We start from the raw sequence: 20,376 nt of genomic DNA, 5'->3' as shown, positions 1-20,376 counted from the left end.
TTACAATTTTTACATCTTTATTCATTAAGATTACAGAATATTTTAAATTATTGCTCATCATCTACCATTATCACTTGCAATATTTAAACATAGGTTTTTTTTTTCTTCTTTATTAGACAACTTAAAACATGTTTGAGATTTTTGCCAGTTTGCACTGTATGAGGATTTACAACAATAAATACAGGATTGAGAGTCTTCTTTTACCTTCCTATACTTTTAGAGGTTGTCATATCTGTATATAATATGTATATACATATATGATGCTGGTGTCGTCCCCCGCCCATCCACGTCTTGGTCAGCGTACGGCTGACGAAACAAAAATATGGTTTCTCCCCCTAACGCACAGGCTAGGATCCTGAGGCAGCTGTTAACGAAGCAACCATAGCCTACAAAAATGGGTGTGTACAAACACAGAAAGACATTTAGAGAGAAACACACATGCGCACACCCACACACACCTCGTCATCTGTAGTCCGCTTTCTCTCAAGAGGTCACATACTCTTAAACACACATTCACACTTACAAAAAGGGAAAAGAATAAGACTCAAGACGACAAGTCTGAGAACTACACTGACAACAGGTCACATTACTTTAAGAGGGGGTTCTCAACAGCACAAGGAGACGGAAATGCACACATATTGGCAGGGAACAATGTGACATTGAGGTTCGTATGGGCTGTGACACAGTGCAGGATCTTGTCATTACATGGTGGCATATTGGCGTACCCTGGGTTCATCTGAGAAGCTCCTACACACCTTCAGAATACATAATTCTTTTGACTTTAATTTAGTTTTTACCTTAGTTTTCGACATTTTAGGAACCATCATTCACTTTCTTGACGAGTGTACAATTATATGCATTGTTTGCTTGGCTTAGCATAAGCCATTGAAGGCAAACTAGCTCAGGCATCTTAGATTAGTGTAAACTAAGCTAACTAGCCTTCGCCAAAAGGTAATAAAACCAACATACCAGTTGCCAATGCACACATTGCATTGGTTTGCTTTATCTGTACAAAAACTGAACTTTAGATATGGTTGGATTTTGTTACCTTTTAGCTTCATGCTAAGCATATTTATAGTTCCGACATGAGTTATATATTTTTGCAAATTGCATCAAGGAAGTGATTATGCCAATTTCCAAAACTGTAGAATTATTTCTTTAAAGGTGCAATATGTAGGAATGTCAAAGACGTTTATGTATCGCATTGATGCTAACAAGCTAGCCCCTACTTATTTCGTACCTGAAGAGGTGATAGTCCAACAGTCAAACGCTAACACTTCTCTGGGGCCCTGAGCTCTCAGTCCACTAGCTGCACCGATAACTTAGCTCCCTAGCTAACAGCAGCTACAGTTAGCAGTTAGTCGCCGTCTTTGAAGTTGTTTAGAATATGAATTTGACGGAATTCTCACATACGGCACCTTTAAAGCCTTTGGTTGGTACTAAATCTTACGCACAGTGATGATGTTACTCACAATGTAAAACAGAAACATAATCACATGACATGTGCAGGCATATTTGTATATTGAGCAAATGTATTTATTCATCTGGTAAACAAGGCTATTTGTGCTATTTCCTCCTGTTGAAAAGCTGTAGAATGATATTACTTCTGAAGATCAATGTATTTTCAGACCTGAACAATGAGCCGCTGTGTGTGTGTGTGTAAGTGTTTGATCTCTTTCTGGGAAGTAGAGCTGGCAGCGGCTCCCTGCAGGTTAGCAGAGAATCTGATTGGATCAGGTGCAGAGCCAGTGTAGCGGCAGGGTGCACTTGGCTGTCAGGTGAAATGACTGTCAGGACTTTCTAATTTGCGCCGTCAGGTCAGCTGGGGATGAGCTGACGAGGATGGCATTAGAACAGCTCATTATACTGGTACAGTCTGAGCTTTTCAGCTCGGGAAGAAGAAACTTAAATATTTCCGAGATAGCGAGTCAGATATCTAAAGAAAATGGATGCAAAGAAAATAACTCATGGTGGAATTCAGATCCCAGTATTTAGTTTTTCAAGCTGAACACCATGAAGATATCAGTGAGTACCAACGAGTTGTGGTGTGTATGGAAAGTACAGTAAATCTTATCAGCACCATACTTTTCAATAAGGACCTGATTGATGATATCTGCTTAAGTACCAGCCTGGCAGCAACTTGCTGCGCATTTGGTATCTCTGTTAATATTCTCTGTCACAGTATTCAAAATTAGGGTTTAAGTACATTTATTACACTTATCATTAGAACATTTAATTGCTTATCTTTATGACATATGTCGATTTTTTTTTTTCTCCAAAAAGTATGGTATTAGATGGCGCAGGAGAGAGAAAGATAGAAAAATCTTAATTTCAATATAAATATCTAAATATACAGTATACCCCTTGTAATGATCTGACAACCTGCCATGCTTCTAATACAGTATAGTCATTCTTGGTAAAGGGACAGAAAGAAAATGAAAAGGTGAGCTCTCACTAGCTTGAAATACTTTTCATCACTTCAACACTGGTGCCACATGAGCAGCTGGAAGAAAGAAGCAGCCAATGAGATGGTTTCACTGCGGCTTTTGAGTGACGAAGTGCCAAGAACCAGTCACCATCCAGTCATATATATATGTATAAAAAAAAAAGAAAAAGGGTACGACAAACTACAGGCTGATCAGGAGGGACAGAACGCATAAAAAAAAAAAAAAAGTTTAAAAACAGACACAACGGTGAATCTCAATGAAACGATCAAATAAAAGACATGATATGATTGGACCCTGAGATCCCGCCTAAACCCCCCCACCACTAGGTCTAGCCCCACCCTCTCAATATAACACAAGAGAAAAAACAAAAACATGATCACAAGTAGAAAAGATAAAGACAACAACGACAACAAAAAAAAGGACAGGAAAAAAAAAAAGTCCATCACTAAATCTCCAAAGGTCATCTTCATTCACACAGATTTTTTTTTTTTTTTAAATCAGGTTTTTTTTTTGTTTTTTTGTTTTTTTTAATATAGTATATATCTTTTTAGCATCAATAATTTCATCTTTAATAGTTAAACAATAAAAGATCTGGCAATGGGAACGGAGGATGGAGGATTTACATACAACTTGACACACAAATGAGCGTCTAAATTAATAATGGTGGTGGCGGTGAAATGACGAGTGGAAGGGAAGTACAAACGTCTTCAAGAGGAAGATGTCGAGGGAGCTAGCTAAAGGAGAATGGCAGAGTTAGAGTTAATGTTTTCATTATGGTTGTCAAGCGTGAATAAATAAAACGACTGCCATAAGTGCAGGGTAAGCCACGCCCCTCCGCCCACCCTTCACCCCCCGGGCTCAGCCAGAGCACCTCCCCTTTCCCCCCAGATTATAAAGCAGGTGTGTTGACTTTTCTGTCCATCCTTCCTTCTGTCCTCCTCCTCTCCCTCTATGAGTCTGTGCCATTCACGGAGTATTTGTATTTCTTCAGTCCAACCCCAACACTGGTTTAATACCTGAGGGAGAAAGAGACAAGGGACAGCTGTTAGGATATCTGCTGCAAGTACGGGTAAAGGTGAGGAAGCAGTGAGACATTTAAATGCTCAAAAAGTTCCTATGAAATCAAAATCGATGTGCAAGATTGAATTTGTCTCGTACCAAGATTGCCCTCTAGCCCAACAATGACAAAAGGATGTTTTGTATGTACTCTTAATTGTAATTTAGCGTCCTTTGAAACACTCTGTGTACACTTTGTGACTGCACTGAAGTGGAGTGTGTCTGTGGGCCAGGCTTCCCGATAACTCTACAAGAACCTTTTGTGTTATGCTGAGTGTCACTTCTTGGTTAGCTTAAAAAAACAAACATCTTAATGCATTAAGGTTTGAGGCTCATGTATCTCTCCTCTGTCTCTTACAAGTACAGTTACATAAAAATCATTCAGCTAGCAGGCTTCCTAATGTTTAGCTTTCTGTTGGCTGAAATAATAGACAACTTCAGGAATTGGACCCCTCCTGGTTCAACTTTCATTCATAGCATAAAAATAATTTTTGGTGGCCAACTGAGTAGTTTCAGTATGTAGTAAGTGAAGTACTTAAGTGAATACACCTGCTTATTCAATGTGTCAAGAACAATTCATTCTCATTTTTCAGGCTGTTGATACACGTAGTGAACAACAATAATGAGGCTGCCACTCAAAGCTGTAGTGCTTCAGCCTTCTCAAAACAAAAACAAAAGTTGTTTTAAATACTCATATTAAACCAATATGATATTGGAGTTAGACTAAACACAATTCTATGAAATCCCAGCAGTACATGTACAGGACTTAAACTTGACATACAAGGCTGTGCTGAAGTGTTTTCATACCTATAGTAGTTTGGCTTGAAGGGCCCGTTCTTGTTCAAGCCCAGATACTTGGCCTGCTCGTCACTCAGCTCTGTAAGATGTGCGTCAAACGTGGGCAGATGTAGGCTGGCCACATACTCATCTGGAGGGCAGGAGAGAGGAAGAGCATGTTAGCATTCAGCAGGGGTCTGTGTTTGATTAATCATTCAAATGAGAAACTGAAGAGAAGACGCAGGGAGGCTTCAGGATTTACCGTCTCTTCATCCTCTCTCTTTTCTACTGGACTCTTCCATCCTCCTCCACAGCTGCTTTTCACTCTCCTCATCCTTCTTCGTGTCTCTACTCCCTTCCCTTCCTCATCTCAGCCCTTCCATCCTTTCATTCCTCTCCATCATCTCTCTGTCAGCGAGTGCCGTGGCAGCAGCAGCCAGCACTGACCTACATTTGGCTCCCTGTTTTTATTTACCATGTATGTGCTCTGCTCTCGTGCACCGAAGTTAAGAAATGTGGCAGGCTGTATGCACGGAGACACACAGGACTTATTCTGCTGTGAACGAAACGCTACCCAGGGAGACGACTCTGGACTGAACACACGAGCCTGGCTGTGTTGTCTGTGGAGTTAATGCAAAATGTCCGCAGGCTCTCAGCAAACTGTCTGTAATCGCTTCCTGTTTGGTGGCTACTAAAGTACCAAACAAGGAATTTTTCTTTTTAACCTCCCTGAGCTGTTATTTTAATCTTTTTGTGCCGTGTGCGTCATTTTTTTTTAGCAGTCTTTGCTCAGGTTTTATTCATGAACTGACGAAAACCTTACCCATCTTCTTGGGCAGCAGGTAAACATCCTGTTTGTAGCGTCCCTCTGGGGCGTTGTACAGCTCTATCAGAGCCAGAGCCTGGGCAGAGACACACAAGTGTTACTTACATACACAGAACATTTACATTAATGATAAACAGAAACTAAAGGAGACGCAATGGACAAAATGCATTATGTAATGAGGCAGAAGTTATACCTGGGTAGTGGCGGTGATGGAGAGCACGAAAGTGGGCACAGTGGAACAGCTGAGGTTCAGCAGGCGACCCTGTAGAGGAAGACGAAGCATCACAAGGTTTGAGAGTACACTTAACTTTTCTCTTGAGAGGACAAACAATGTGCAGGATGTGTGTTAGAAAAGAAAAATCTAAGATCCCATGCAGAGAAATTCAAAGATTTAAAACTTTATTTTTTTGAAATGTCATCTGTTTGTTTTCTCTTGTCTCCTCTCTGACAGTGAACTGTTGCTGCTGTCTGAGATGCTGCATTGCAGGGAATGAATCTGGGAGATTTCAAGTGTTGCAGAAAATTAGGTAGTTAGTATGTAAAACTGAAGCACTCTGCGGCGAGGAGGAGGGGGGAACAGAGAAAGGTTGTATTGTAGGTGCAGGGAAACAGCAGAATGAAAACTGCTAATAAGGTTTTGATGCCCAGTTTGGTAATACTGTTTATGTTCTGTTAACAATGACATCATAAATGTGTTTATTGTCGGACTATATGGCATTACTAAGCACACAAGAAATGTGCTAACAGCTTATAAGATTATTAAGAACATTAATAAAAGTGTTATAGTGTAGTTTATGATAACATCACCAATACATTTCAGTGAAAAGGGTCAATATTTAAGAATTAAAGTTAACTAAAACCAGTAACATAATGTGAAGAAATGGCAGTTTGACATTATGATGTCTATGTCTGAAGTTTGCAGGCTAACCTAACCATCCCTGGTCCATCCCGGTCTGCATGGCTAACCCAGCAACAGCAGCTAAAGTAAGAAGCTAGCGGTTACTCTGGTGATATGCTGCCCCCTATTTGTTTGGTGAGTGCATTTGGTGGCCAATTCTTACACATGGCACTTCCAACTAACTGACTTATTAAATCATTGTAAATTAAGGTTACTTTATTATGTATAGTTACCAAATCTAAAGCAAGAACAATGCCTCATTAAGTTAAATAAACCCTTTATTATATTTTCATGTTCAGTGCACACTAAAAGAATCATGACTCATGAACAGACAAACAATTTCCCCCATCACTCCCATACATCGAAGATGGCGTGTGGTTTCGCAGTGATTGTTTTGTCTGCCAGAACACTTCTTTGCTGCCCATCTCTCCGGTTTAGCAATAGAACCAATTGTAAATGCATGAGTGTGATGCATAGTATCACACTGCAAAACAAAGAAGGATGGAATAATAACTTCGGTTTTTAAAGCTTTAAAAGAAACTCAGCTGTCTTAAATTCTCTTTTTTCAGACAACGTTTCACTTCAGTCAATAAATAACATTCTGTGAACTCTATTTTGGAACTGTTGGAACAGAGCGTGGTGATGGAGGCGGAAGGGGTGAGGACTGGTGGTTGAAGTCTGCTGAAGATCAAACGGCAGCAGAGGCATGGGCATCAACGGGCTGGCAGGTTGTCTGTCTGGCCCTGTCAGACTGCTCTCATTCTGTCACGGCTTGTAGCGCACATGTGCACGCACACACACACACACACACACACACCTAGCCTTAACCTGCACGGTGCAGATGCAGGGCTGCGGGAATGTGCGTTTCTACAACTTCATTTGTTGACGCTGTTCAACTGGATGTTTATTAAAAGTGCATGACTCGAATATCGACGGCTAAAAGCTTCACAGACACATTACCATAATGTCTCAACATATCTGTGTAATTACATCACAGTCTCAATTTCTAGACTAGAAATGTTAAGTTCTTCGAGCTGTATATCCTCTGGGTAAGAGTGTGTGAGAGTGTGATCCAGCGTGATTGTACCTCAGCCAGCAGCACTATCCTCTTGCCGTCGGGCCAGATGACGTGGTCCACCTGAGAGCGCACTCTCTCCCAGGTCAGCTCGGGAGTCCGCAGGCTTGCCTGAAGAATGAGCACAACATCATCAACGGCTGTTTGTTTTTCTGGGGCCTCACGTGCTGCTTATTTCTGTTGGACATCACGGCATTTCTGAATCAGTACAGACTGAAGAACTCTTACTCAGAGGTGAGTCACAACTTCCTCTTGCTCCCTCCACAACTTATTTAGAGAAAATCTTTTCATTTCTCTCGTATTTTTTCTATTCCTAGCACTCATGTCTCAGTGTTTTATGCTGAGGGAACAATCAGTGCACCATGATGCTCATTTTCGCTTGCTATTAATTTCTGTGATTTAACTGTATTTTAATGATGTACACACTGTAAAACACTCTGCATGAGCTCATGAGTTAATGTCCTGGAGATCTTCTTGTAAATACATGTCTGCAGGGCTGCAACTAATGATTATTCTCATCCTCCATTAATCTGCTGCTTATTTTCTTGATTCATCTGAGTTCAGAGTACTAATTTCCCAGAGCCCAAACCGATGTCTTCAAATTGCGTCATTTGTCCAACCAACGGAGAAAAAACCCCAAAGACTCTTCATTTACTGTCATAATTGATAAAGAGCAGCACAAAATCCTTCCATTCAAAACGATCGAACAACAAATGTTTGACAATTATTCTTGAAAAATGACCAAAACAACTAAATGACTATCAAAACAGCTGACAGTCTTTGATTCAACTAATTGTTGCAGCTCTTAACTTCTGACAAGTCATCATCGAATTGCTGAATGAAGCAACAATAGTGGACAAAGAAAAAAAACTGATGACTACAGATGATGAAACTTCAAAAACAAATGCAAGATCATCATGATTTACATTTTTAGAGCCTAAATTTAAGTGTAATTCAATCAGTCTCGGTTAGTTTACTTCAGAAATAAGCAGTACCGGGCCTGTAACCTTCACAAGTTGCATCACAAATTTCTGTTGGTAACTGACCACATCAATCTCGGTGTTGGAGTGTCCCATGTTGCATACAATGCAGCCATTCTTCATGCGGTCGAGATACTCTCTCACCACCACGTTCTTATTGCCTGACAGAGGGAGGGAGAATGATGAGAGGGAACGAAATATGAGGACAAAGAGCAGTGAGACGGCAAAACTGTGACACAGACAACAAGAACATGACTGACAGAGACAGTGTGTTTCATCAAACGAGGAGAAAACCAAAACAGAAAAACTGTAGACCGAGTCTGTCTCCATTTCTGTAAAACAAGGTTTTTATAGTCCTCCATTTAATTACTCCTTATCTCACCATGTAGCATAGTTAATTAAGTCTGAAAATGTGATTGAGTTTCCACCTGCCTGCGTTGTGCTTCTCTAACACTATGCGCGTCTCTAACAGAACTTGCAGTGGAGACAGTGACAGTTTCTATCTGAATTTTTGATCCAAACTAGAGTAATTCAAAACACAACATGCTAACGCCTCTGTTATTTATAAACTGAGAACATGGATGGCTTGCATTTAGCTGCAATGGACAAATTATTTCATATGCAGCAGTCAGCAAGACTGATTTTCTTACTCATCTAGTGCAGCGTCATTAATTAACTAGGAACCCAACGAGCTTCTGAATTTTGCTCCAAGGGCTCTAATGAATCGACCTAAATGAATCCACCAGTACATGACCTTATTAGAGCTAATGCCTGTCCTGTTTTATTTATTTCACAGCACTTTGTAACTTCATCAGGAAAATCTTACACAAATGCTGTGTCTCCTCTTTTTCTTAATATCCTCTTATCTTGTTCATCTGCAGTCGCCCTAACAAGAGTCCTCTGCGATCGGCCTGTCAGCATCATTAGGTAACGAAGCAGGGAGACAAGTAATTCTCTGCTCCAATTAAGTGTTCAGGACAACTCCCTGGCCGCAGAGCTGAGGGCTTGATTAGTGTCTGTCTCCCACTGATGACACTGACAGAGTGTCTGTCCAGTCATCCTGAGCCAACACTGACATGGTGTGACTAAATTCTATGTTTTGCACTTCAGTTGTGGAAAATCCCATGAAAATTTTACAATGCTAGCCAAACCTGACTGAGAGTGTTCTTCTGGACCGACCTGTGCAGGTGATGACGATGTCCACTTGTCTGATGACTTCGTTCAGTTTCACCAGCCTGAAGCCGTCCATGCTGTGATCGGGACAGAGACAACAAAGAACATGAGACTAATGCGATGTCAACCCAAGCGGTGAGCCATGAGAGACCGAACAAGCTGAGTCTTACCACGCCTGCAAGGCACAGATGGGGTCGATCTCTGTGACGTAGACGATGGAGCCCATTGCTTTGAGGGCAGCGCAGCAGCCTTTTCCCACCTGAGGATGACAGACATGGGACATTATTACACAGTAAACCAGAAAGACATATGTAATCACTTGTACTGTTCGTGACACTGCCAGTGTTTTAGGATTTGATTTAAACTAAATGACGGTTTCTTTCCATTCTCACTATGTCACAGTAGGTGCCAGATCCTGCAGTAATGAAAAATGTCATGGTGTTTTCTTATTGGTTGTAAACCTTCCTCCATTTATAATTAAACAGACTCTCTCCAGCTCCTTGCACTCGTATTTTGAGTTGAATTCTAAAGGGGATGAAACACACTTTACATGAGGTTAAAGATGAAAGCTTTAGTTTTAAACTGTGATTCTTTCTGTACATGTTTAACCTTTACTGATATAAAACTGAATGTTATAATATTGTTCATATGAGACAGGTTATTCCTATAGCTGTTGTTGTTTAAAGTAAAAATTGAAAAAAAATGTTGAGAGCACGTTTAAATTCAGTTAAATTCAAGAATCATTGCTTTTCGAGAATATTTCTACATATATAGACCAAGAATAAAATGGCAAACCATGTACTCTGTATGTCAGTAACAGCGAACATTTGATCAAAATGGCGTCATCAGCAGCGAGCCTGTGCAACAGTCATGAGGATTTTGTATGTGCACAAAGCTCTCTGATGGCCTCACAATTATCTTGTTATCTTCTAAACTACGCCTAAATCTGTGACCTTCAACAAGTGGATTTATTACACATTAATGGTTTTCCACTATTTAGTGTTTAGGATAAGGAGCACTGTGTCCAAGCTTGTAAGAGAATAACAAAAATGTCCTTCTTACCTCTCCGTATCCACACACCACCACCTGTTTGCCTCCAAACATGACATCAGTGGTCCTCTTCAGGCTGAGGACAGAAACACAGCTATTTCACCAGAGCCTCATATTTATTCAGACTGTATTGAGTAGAGAGGAGGTGGTTGTAAATGCTCTGCAAATGCAACAACAAACATGTTCCGTTTCACGAGGTTAAACAGGAGAGTGTTTCATACCCGTCTAAGATGGACTCCCTGCAGCAGTAGAGGTTGTCAAACTTCTGCTTGGTCACAGAGTCGTTGACGTTCATGGCGGGGACGCACAGTTTTCCTGCCTTGGACAGCTGGTACAACCTGAAACACACAAATTAAAGAAAGATGTCAACAATTTAATATTTTTCTCCTTTATGCGCACAGCAATTCTGCACAGGTGTGATATTATATTGTAGTAAGTATAGTGTCTTAGAGTGGTGACGTTTTCACCACTAGATGGCGATGTTGCCACACGAGAAACTATGTGGGTGGTCGCGTCTTGACTTTGTGTAAACATTTTATTGTACATTCTCTCATTTTCAAATACAGACAACTGGTTTTATCTGGCATATTTTCAACCCTTGAGCGAGTCCCACCTGTGGACACCGGTGACACTCTCCTCTACGATACCCTTGATCTTCTTGAACATGTTTGGGTATTTTTTATAGATCCAGTGAGTCAGGTCTCCGCCGTCATCCAAAATCTGACAAGAAAATCGAAGCAGAGTGGAAGATGTATATTTGACAAAGGAAATGAATGAGTAAGGGTGAAAAATATGAGAGCAGGGAGCTGGGTCAGGTTAAACACCCTCAGTTCAGTAAGTTCAGTGAAATCTGTTCAACGACAAAATCTTTTCATGGAATCATTCTAAAAATATTCAACATTTTTCCTACAGTTCAGCCCTGAATGTCTAACAAATGTTATTTTTACACCACTTCTATAAATTCATCAAAATACTGCTGCACATATTGTCTGTCACCTGCCATCAAACAGACGCACTACCACCAACGAGATAAAGAAAGGAATATAGTTTCAACGGGCTTTATTCAGAATGTAGGTGCGTACCATGTTGGGTTGCCAGCCTTCCACGTTGACACAGCGATCAATGCACCACCAGAAGTCGTCCTCTGATTCACCCTTCCATGCAAATACACTGAAACCTACAAGAAGACAGGAAGTGTTTTATGCACAGCAGGCAGAAAAATATTACATCTGCTGGAAGATGTGAAAGAGAGAGAGAGAGAGAGAGAGAGAGAGAGAGAGAGCATTTGAATATTTCAAGGCAGGAGAGAAAAAAAGGGCAGGTGGCACACACACACACACACACACACCTCCCTCTGCCAGGGCAGCTGCCACTTCATTCTGGGTGGAGTAGATGTTGCATGCTGCCCATCTGCACTGAGCGCCCAAAGCAGACAGGGTCTCCATCAGCACCTGAGGAGGAGAGATGAGAGGGTCAAGTTTGACTTTTTGTTGTAGCTGATGAAGCATTATATTGTGGGATGTGTGTGTGAGACTGTGTTTTGTATTTCTACTCACAGCTGTCTGGGCAGTGATGTGGGTGCAGCCCACCACTTTGGCACCAGCGAGGGGCTTCTCCCCCTGGGCTCGCTTCCTCAGAGCCATGAGGGCTGGCATCTCTGACAGAGGAGGAAACACAACAAACAACACATGAGCGGAGAGAGGAATCAGCTGGATGGTGAAGGAATTCCCATCGTTTAATCCTTCTAATACTTCTTCACTAATCCATCGACTCGTCCAGCTGAAGAAATCACTGATGCAAAGTGGTGTGTGTGTGTGTGTGTTTTGCCTGCAGGGTTCAGCTGAGGCTCTTTGTATATGAATCGTGTGTGTTAATGTTTTAATTCTTAAATGGCGTTCTCAGTTATAGTGACAGGGGACATATTGCCACCCAGCACCACACACACACTCTACTCCACTCAGGCACACACACACACACTAACATGAAAGCAGGATGTAGTATGCCCTTATGTTTGTATTAGTGTATAGATTAAAAAAAAAAAAGAGAGAGAGAGACTCGTGTTAAACACAAAATGCTAAATTCTTTTCACCGTCCATGGTGTGACTGACACTCTTGATGACTTCCTGTTGCGCCCTCTTATGCTACAATGGTACCGGATTTGAGTGCAGCATCAGAATTTACACCAGTGACTAGAAAATTGTATTTCCTGGGATTGCTGACAGCTGAATTGTACCTCTTTCACCACACTACTGAAAAACCATGAAGTCAAACTCCGTCACTTTAGAAAGTAAGATGAAAAACACATTGTAAAAGGAAATCTGCTTACAATTTACGCTACATATCGGATCAAAACTTGTCTGCCAACTTGCACCCAAGCCCCGTAAAGCAGTAACCTTAAAGTTTCCCCCTTTCATAAGTGAACCGTGACAAATTTTTGGTTTTACCTTGCTCTGCAATCTCGATCTCTCTGCGTCCAAAGTCGGCCTGTTTGATGTTTTTGATGCAGAAGTCTCCGTTGCCCTTGGAGTTCTTCTGCTGTTTGTCCCGAGGAGACGTCTCATCGTCGGAGCTGTCCGTGTATGACGCCGCTAAAAAGAAAAGACACACACGCACACACACACACACGGGTATTGTGAGTAGTCACACAAAAATCTTTGCGATTGATTACTGACATAATCTTTTCCTTCCCCAGAATTATTTTATAAAGCAGAGGCCAATTCCTAATTCACTGTCATTTTGCTACTTTTTCCAACTTAATATAAACTGTGAACCCTTTAAAGAGGCGTCCTACAACAATTTAAAAAACTCGGCATCTGTATACTGCTGCCGACAATATTAAATCAGCCCAAATAGTAACTTGATTGCTGTTCTCGAGACAAAGATAATTCGTTTTGGACAGCTATTTTTAAAATGTCATCATACTAAACTGGAACTAAACCAGTTCAGTCTTGTGCTGTTAATGTGATTTCTACTTCATGGGATAATCTGGACGCTAAACATAAAGATAAATGCAACACTGTAGTGTGTAAGAATTTGTGGCCAAACTTTGACTGGTGGAAGGTGGGTATGAACACAGACCACACAAAGGAGTATCATGAAGAGTGTCAGCTGACAGAAAAAAGCAAAGAAGTCTTGTGTGGAACAAAGCGAAAATACTCAGCATCTCCCACAAAAAGAGGTTAAATTGCATCATTCGGTTTGATAAGAAACATGAAAGTAAGACAATTAAAACACAGTGCTTCCAAGATGCTATGGTGGCTCAATCTAAATGTGAGGGACATGGACAGTAATGTTTGCCAAGAGCAGTCAGAGGGTCCAAAGCCGGATTTCACTGAACTGTCTCAGTCTGAAAAAACTGGATTTTTTTCTTCTGCGTGGACGACGGCCAGCACAGGGATCAACAGGTTCGGCAGACTCTTCAGATGGAGAACATGGTCTAGTGAAACCTGAGGCCTCACAGGGATCAGCTTTATTGATGACATAAACCTGTTCTGGGTATCCGGGAATCATTTGGGGGCAGATGTCCTCCACCAAGCAGACCTGGAGTTAAAATAGAGACGGACCATTTTTGGTTCAGCCTGTGACACCCATCAGCCAGGCCTCCTATGATGCACCCTGACACATAGCAGCCTCAGCCCCACAAAGACCAAACCTCACGGCCTCGGTGTCAGCGTGTTGACAACCAGCTCATGGATCAGTCTCCTAATTCCTCCTCCCATCACTCCCTCCTCACCACTGCATCACATCTTTTGGGATTCACTGATAAACTTGAAGCTCTGACATTCAGTTCTCCCCCGAAAACAGCAAACTGTCTGCCTTCAGATTCTGTTTTGTATGTTTTTAACTGGAACTTTGTCAGACCAAGACGACACTGTAGCAGTTCTTACGCAGTCAACCCCTCCTGACTGCCTTTTTTCCAGTGCAAGCAAACTATTGACTGACTCAGCATGTGATGAGGCCACAAACAATAAAAGAGCACACTCTGGACTTCCAAGTGTCTGAAGATTGCGGTGACCGACGGTGCAGTTCTCTCTTTTCTTTGAGAAAAACAGGTGTGGAAGAGGAGAGGCCTTCTGCTGACTGTCCCTGCTCCAGTCTCAGTCAATAATCTTGTGGATAATTTCAGTTCTAAGATTACAATTGTTACTAATGCCACTGGCCCACTAAGGTAATGGTAGTCTATGGTAAGAAAAACAAAAAAACATGAAGAATTGTCATGATGGGAAACATGATTGCCCTCTCAGATTGTGTGGAACAGGTCTGGTTTCTGTTCTCAGGGTTCAAACTAAACATGGAGCGTCATCATTCAGATTTCATAGACCACATACCTGGAACAAAATCTCAGAAAAGATAGGCTCCAGCTCTCAGTTCTTTCAAATCAAGACCTACAATTTTTCTGTTTGTCACTGAATGTTATTAAATTAGATTTGGGGCTAGATCTTCCTTTCTTTCACTGCATTGTATCTCCTTTTTTTTTAATTGTCCTCTTAAATCATTCCTAGTCCCATTTATGTGCATCTTTTCATATTTCCTGGTGTTTATTTCATATCACTGTGTTTATTCAATATATTACATAAAGCACATTGAATTGCCTTCTTGTTGAAAGGTGCCACACATATAAATTTGCATTGCCCTGCCTTAGCCAAAGCTTTAAGGTTCCAAAGTGCAGAGCAAACACAATGTGCCTTTGGCTCCTTTATTATGAATAAAGCCTGTACTTTCCCCAGCCCTACAATTTAACTTTTGGAGGCCACGGATTGTGCACAGCACCGAGTTTAACTGATCGTAAAGCTGCCTGCAAAACCCTTTCAGCCAGCAGAGCAACTCCAGCCTTTAGCACAGTGTGAAACTGCAGTAGAACGTAACATAAATAGAGTACAAATGTTCTTTCACACTTGCACGGTAAAAAGAAACACATCACTGAGAGGCATCATTATCTGAGGCATCACCTCTGTGAGATATAAACAGTAGTGCCCTCAGCCTAAGGCAACATGCTCAGTGAGGAGCTGCGTCTTTGTCTGGCACCAGCACTGTGTGGTCCCTGTGCCTCAGGCTGACTCACTAAACAGGTGCTGTCCTCCTTGTGCAGAGCAGGAACACCACCAGGTAATGCCAATATCACTCCTACCACGCTTTGTGACCATGACCATGTACCAGCACCAGATAAGACTGAGTAGCCTGCCAGAAAATGTAACAATACTGTAGTTAAAGAACACGCTGTACTGTGCCAGGAGGGGAAAGGCTTTAAAAAAAAGAAAAAGAAAAAAGGTAATAATCCATGAGTGTGCCATTTTCTTTTGAAATCTCCCATCCGTGCTGACAGGATGAAAAGGGTGGGGGGGAGAGTTAGCTGGGGAGATCTTAGGGGTCATTAGGTTGAATGTACCGACACTTGCAAAGGATACTGGGATAAAGCAAAAGAGCGTGCCTGTGAAAAAACTCCAGTATCAGTCTTTTTCAAAATACGGAATTATGTTAGACAACTCTGAAAGTTAGAAATGTAGAATATACTGTACTTGCTATCTCACAACTAAATCCCAACAACTGATCTCAGTCCAAGAATGTTATGAGAGATTCACAATTTTCACTTTAAGGCTACCAATTCTTGCACCCAACCAAACTGGACAGTTAAAAGTTTAAACATCGCTGCAACAGAATCACAGATATCATCTTTGTTTGAGTCATTCTCCTGCTTTGTCCAAATTCATGCCTACATTACTCACAATTCAATTGGACAGTAGAAAGATCAGTCTGAGATTCAGGTGTATTATGCTAGTAGCAGCTAATTGTAGCGTTTTGGTGGGAGCTTAAAGAAGAGATAAGGAACAGTCATGGGTTTGGTAAGTAGTCTTCAGACCTAACAAGTGAAATCAATAGAGGAGTTTAATGTTGTATAAAGGGCTTTTATACAACATTGTTCACTTATATAACAGGACTCACGAAGCCCTGAAAACAGATTTGATTTAAATTTGTGGAGCTCCCTTTAAATGTGATGTAATGATCAATAAAGCATATAACATTAAAACTGTATTTTTTCCCCTCCAAAATACAATACTTGTTAAACTTGTAATACAGTAATTCATAAATATACCTGCTATATATCTATAGACATCGTAAGCGGATCCCTTATGCAATGAAATCTATACCAAAGTGAACTTGGCAAACTTATTACTGGTGTGTTCAGTTTGTCCTCTGCACTGTGGGAACCATCAGAGAAATTAGAAGCAATCTACTGAGAGAATTATGGGAGACGACTTGGAATCAGCAGAGAGGGGGGAGAAAAAAAATACAAAGAGCATGAAACAAGAGGGTTCAAAAGGGGAGACAGAAGGCCGGCGCAAGTTTCTGTAAGCAGCACTGACACATTTCACTTAATTTGCGATCGCTGGCGGTGATGGTTAAGATGTTAACGGGACAGACAAAAATGAGCATGTCAAATCACTGAGTGAAATAAACGCAGAATAAGTGCTCTCATCACCATCTCAACATTGAGAAAAAAATTACAGATCATTATTCTAGTCATGAAGTGACGGCCTCAGGCTTGAGAAGAAGGTTCTTGGGAGGTAGAGTGATTTAATGAGCCCTGATCTGGCTCCAGAAAGGAGGTGAATGAGAGCTGAGGTGAGAGAAGGAAAGTGAAGAGAAGGAAGGAAAGAAAGAACAGGAGGCGTGTGTTAGAGGGGAGCTGGAACGAATCCAACTCTCACATGAGAAAGTGACTCAACATCCAGTGCGCCGATTTTTATCTTAGAAGTGCAAACTAAATGCAGAGATGAATTTGAAGGTGACATTTTATACTCATATTCAGGTTCATAATTCTATATTAGGTTACTACTAGAACAGGTTTAACAAGCTTTAAAACTCACATCTCACATGTTCTCATACTGTCCAGCTGCAGCACTGTATTTACCCTGAAGTGCTCCGTTTTAACTCCTGTTTCTTTGATTACCTGCTGTTTCCATCAAATGTCATCTAAATGGGGGCAGCAGCTACTTAGAATAAGTGACCAAAGGGATGATATGACAATGAGCAGTAACAAATACCTTAATCTGTAATTTACATACACAATATTTTTTTGGCATTAGCCAAGGCTCTATTTTTTAATAAATAATATTATAATTCTTGCTTGGGTCAGGGTTGGTCATGCCATGCCACGCTGCTGTGGTCATTTTTCTTGTGGAAAAACACTTGCATCATGCTAGAGCAACCTGACCACTCATGGTTGAGTTTTTTTAAAATATAAAACCAAAACAATGACACATTTTTAGGCAGATCTTTCCTTTCCAGAATGAAAGAAAGAAACACAAGGTTCTTTTCTCAGCTGACACTTATTGGAGATGCTTAGAAAATTAAAAAAAAAAAAAAATCAAAAACATGTGGCTGCCTCCAAAATGTGCTGTTGGGAAGTCACAGGACCAAAATGTTTCATCTGTTCAAATTTAGAGTGCTGAATATTTACCAAACTGATTTTTTTTTTGCATCCCTGACCCTGAGGGGCACTTAACGGCCATCCACTAATACTGACTGGCAGTGCATTTGCCAATCTGCCATCCATCTGTTTGTCCATCATATGCTGCCACTAGACACAACATTATGCAAGCAGTATCACACACAAAGGTTAATTCATCACGTTAATGGCATCATTGCCCTGTGAATGACCCAACAGGAAGTCAAAGAGCCTTCACACGCGGAGCAGCTTAAAGAGAATGTAAACAAGAGAGAAAACAGGCAAGGAGAATGGGTTAGGTTATATCAAGATCGCTAATCATGATGATCATGTGCAATACAGTTAAAGATAGATTTGATTGCCAGCACAGTTTTTCAAATTTCTACAGACATTGGAATGCTTATTATGACTTTGTCTGGTGACGATAATCACGTAATGAAAATATGATATTGCGGCAGCCCTATCCCAGCTTGAAGTGTCTGACTGTTTTTTAATGACCACTGAGTCCAAAACTCAATTTGAATACAGCACGTTTTTTTGAGGGAAATAAAAACAGCCCTGACAAGACAATGGATTGTTGACATTCAGATATACCTTCATTTTACATTACTATTCTTTACAGTTTTACTCAGACATGACAGGTTATTCATGAAAAAAAAAATTCAAAATGAGGAGAGGAAAGGATTTGGTAAAACTGATGGAACTCCGAGTTGAGAACTCAGAATGATATGATGGAAGACAAGTCTTCTCTCACTGGCTGCATCACTAATGGATTTTAAAACTCATCCTGCTGTTAAAACCTTAACTAACGACCTCTGTGAGTGCTGACACACCCGCCTCATGAATTTCATCAAATTCACTTATGGTGGTTGTCTCTCGAACTTAGTAGCATACACGACTGTAGTGGTGAGAGACAAAGAACTCAGCCATTGCTGCCCTCGTTTACCTCTCTCCAGAACACCACCAGCAGCTAATCCTCTAACACAGCCCACAGTTTCACATGAACTGCAGTGTCAGAGTTTGAGAATGGAGAGCCCGAGAGACGAGAGCTGAAGTGAGCTAAAGAGAGAGGAAAACAGCCCACCATTGTTCCAGGTGGAACAATTTGGTGTTGTAAAACGAAATGGAAACATGTCACATCCAACGGCATGTCCGATAAGTAGTGGGTTATTGAGATAGCGCAATCAGACGAGAGTGTGCTTGTGTGTTTACCTGAGCTGTAGCTGTCTGTGGAGGACTGGGAGATGGAGCGGGACAGGGAGCGCCGGCCAATCTTGGAGGGACGCTTGTTGAACTCCTGTTTCTGGTCAGCAAACTGGATCTGTTGTCGGACAGAAAGAGAACAGAAAGCAACAGAGATCAGAACTGTTTTCATATAAACACATCAAATTAGATGACAAACATTTTTTTTACAACTTCTTTTTGTGGGCACCCCAGGCTTTGCAAACACGCGCAGCTCTTGTACAAGGAGACAAACTGTAGTAAAACATTAACAAGGGTTATGACGACATCCAACAGCCGCTCATTCACACGTATCTTTAGAACTGTATCTTTAATCTTTAATGACTCCAGTTCTTTTCCAGGTCGTGTTGGCTTTATATCAGGACAGCTTTTTTAATAAACAGAATTAAAACAAAATGTTAGGAGATAAAAAGGAACAGAGATAAAAAAAGAAGATACAGAACAAGTACACTACAGTCTCAGTCAAAGAGGCTTTTATCAACAAGGCCACATGGCTGACACAAGGTCCAACAGTTCATCCTCCTTCTGTGGAATGGAGGTGACACTATTGTCAGGCCACACGCTGACCACGACTATCGCTTTGTTGATCTTGCCGCTATTACAATAGCTTGATGAATCATAATTCATGTCCTGATAATATTACAGGGTGTGAGTAGCTGACTTATTACCATCATAAAACAAACGCAACAAGGACAGGACGCGTGGGTTGGGGTGGTGTGCAGTGAGGCATGAAACATTTGGTGTATAATTTCTATTTCAATCGAATAAAAAGTTGTTGAAAAACGCCCACAAATCACAGGAAATCTTTCTGTCAAGATATGCATTAGAAAATTAGACTTTTTATTTAATACCACGGCCGTCTGACGGAGGTGGTGCAAGGCTTCAAAGATTTGATAAGAAGCAGCAGCTCATTCATTCTCCTCACTGAAAAGAAAAGACTGACCTTGAGTACAACAAGCAAATACTTTCAGAATCAGCGAGAGAGAGCGAGAAAAAACATTTTCAAACTCAGACACATCCTTTGTGTCATTGTAATCGCATCACGTAGCAGGAAGCTGCGTGTGTGTCTTCAGTCACTCGTTCATTCTCACAATGTGCGAGACCTTCAGTGTTTGACACAGGATAGAGCTGCCGTCACATCACGAAGGGCATAGTCAAACCTAACCAAAGCTCTATGAAACATTTTTTTCCCTTCCTTGAGTAATGCCTCGTGGCTATTATACAGACAGTAGCGTCAACACCTTTCCAAACAGGCATGGACATTAGAGCTCTCAGAACTACACCATCAACCATATCCCATAGAGACAAGCAAGGAAACAATTTCCTGATACTCCAATACAAACTAATGTCCCATTTGCTCACTTTCGCTGGCTAATGAGCCATTTCAGTTTAATCCAGGGACTGA

The 20,376-nt window shown here is 41.1% G+C and overlaps 1 protein-coding gene across 1 annotated transcript in view; it reads right to left on the bottom strand.

Annotated features, from left to right (window-relative positions):
- The window catches only part of ahcyl2b (adenosylhomocysteinase like 2b), a 46,339-nt gene continuing 25,963 nt past the window's right edge, over window positions 1-20,376 (bottom strand). The window contains exons 2-17 of the mRNA XM_037121288.1: window positions 18,942-19,050; window positions 12,727-12,870; window positions 11,839-11,939; window positions 11,631-11,733; window positions 11,365-11,459; window positions 10,896-11,002; window positions 10,504-10,620; window positions 10,295-10,358; window positions 9,403-9,491; window positions 9,239-9,309; window positions 8,126-8,220; window positions 7,092-7,190; window positions 5,300-5,368; window positions 5,104-5,182; window positions 4,311-4,431; window positions 1-3,463 (exon numbers count right to left, since the gene is read on the bottom strand). Coding sequence (XP_036977183.1) covers window positions 3,457-3,463; window positions 4,311-4,431; window positions 5,104-5,182; window positions 5,300-5,368; window positions 7,092-7,190; window positions 8,126-8,220; window positions 9,239-9,309; window positions 9,403-9,491; window positions 10,295-10,358; window positions 10,504-10,620; window positions 10,896-11,002; window positions 11,365-11,459; window positions 11,631-11,733; window positions 11,839-11,939; window positions 12,727-12,870; window positions 18,942-19,050 — 1,470 coding nt within the window. The 3' untranslated portion in view covers window positions 1-3,456. The remainder of the gene's footprint in view (window positions 3,464-4,310; window positions 4,432-5,103; window positions 5,183-5,299; window positions 5,369-7,091; window positions 7,191-8,125; window positions 8,221-9,238; window positions 9,310-9,402; window positions 9,492-10,294; window positions 10,359-10,503; window positions 10,621-10,895; window positions 11,003-11,364; window positions 11,460-11,630; window positions 11,734-11,838; window positions 11,940-12,726; window positions 12,871-18,941; window positions 19,051-20,376) is intronic.

The sequence above is a fragment of the Acanthopagrus latus genome, chromosome 14, assembly GCF_904848185.1.
Source record: "Acanthopagrus latus isolate v.2019 chromosome 14, fAcaLat1.1, whole genome shotgun sequence".
In the NCBI taxonomy this organism is placed as follows: Eukaryota; Metazoa; Chordata; class Actinopteri; order Spariformes; family Sparidae; genus Acanthopagrus; species Acanthopagrus latus.
This window is presented reverse-complemented; position numbering and strand designations above follow the sequence as displayed.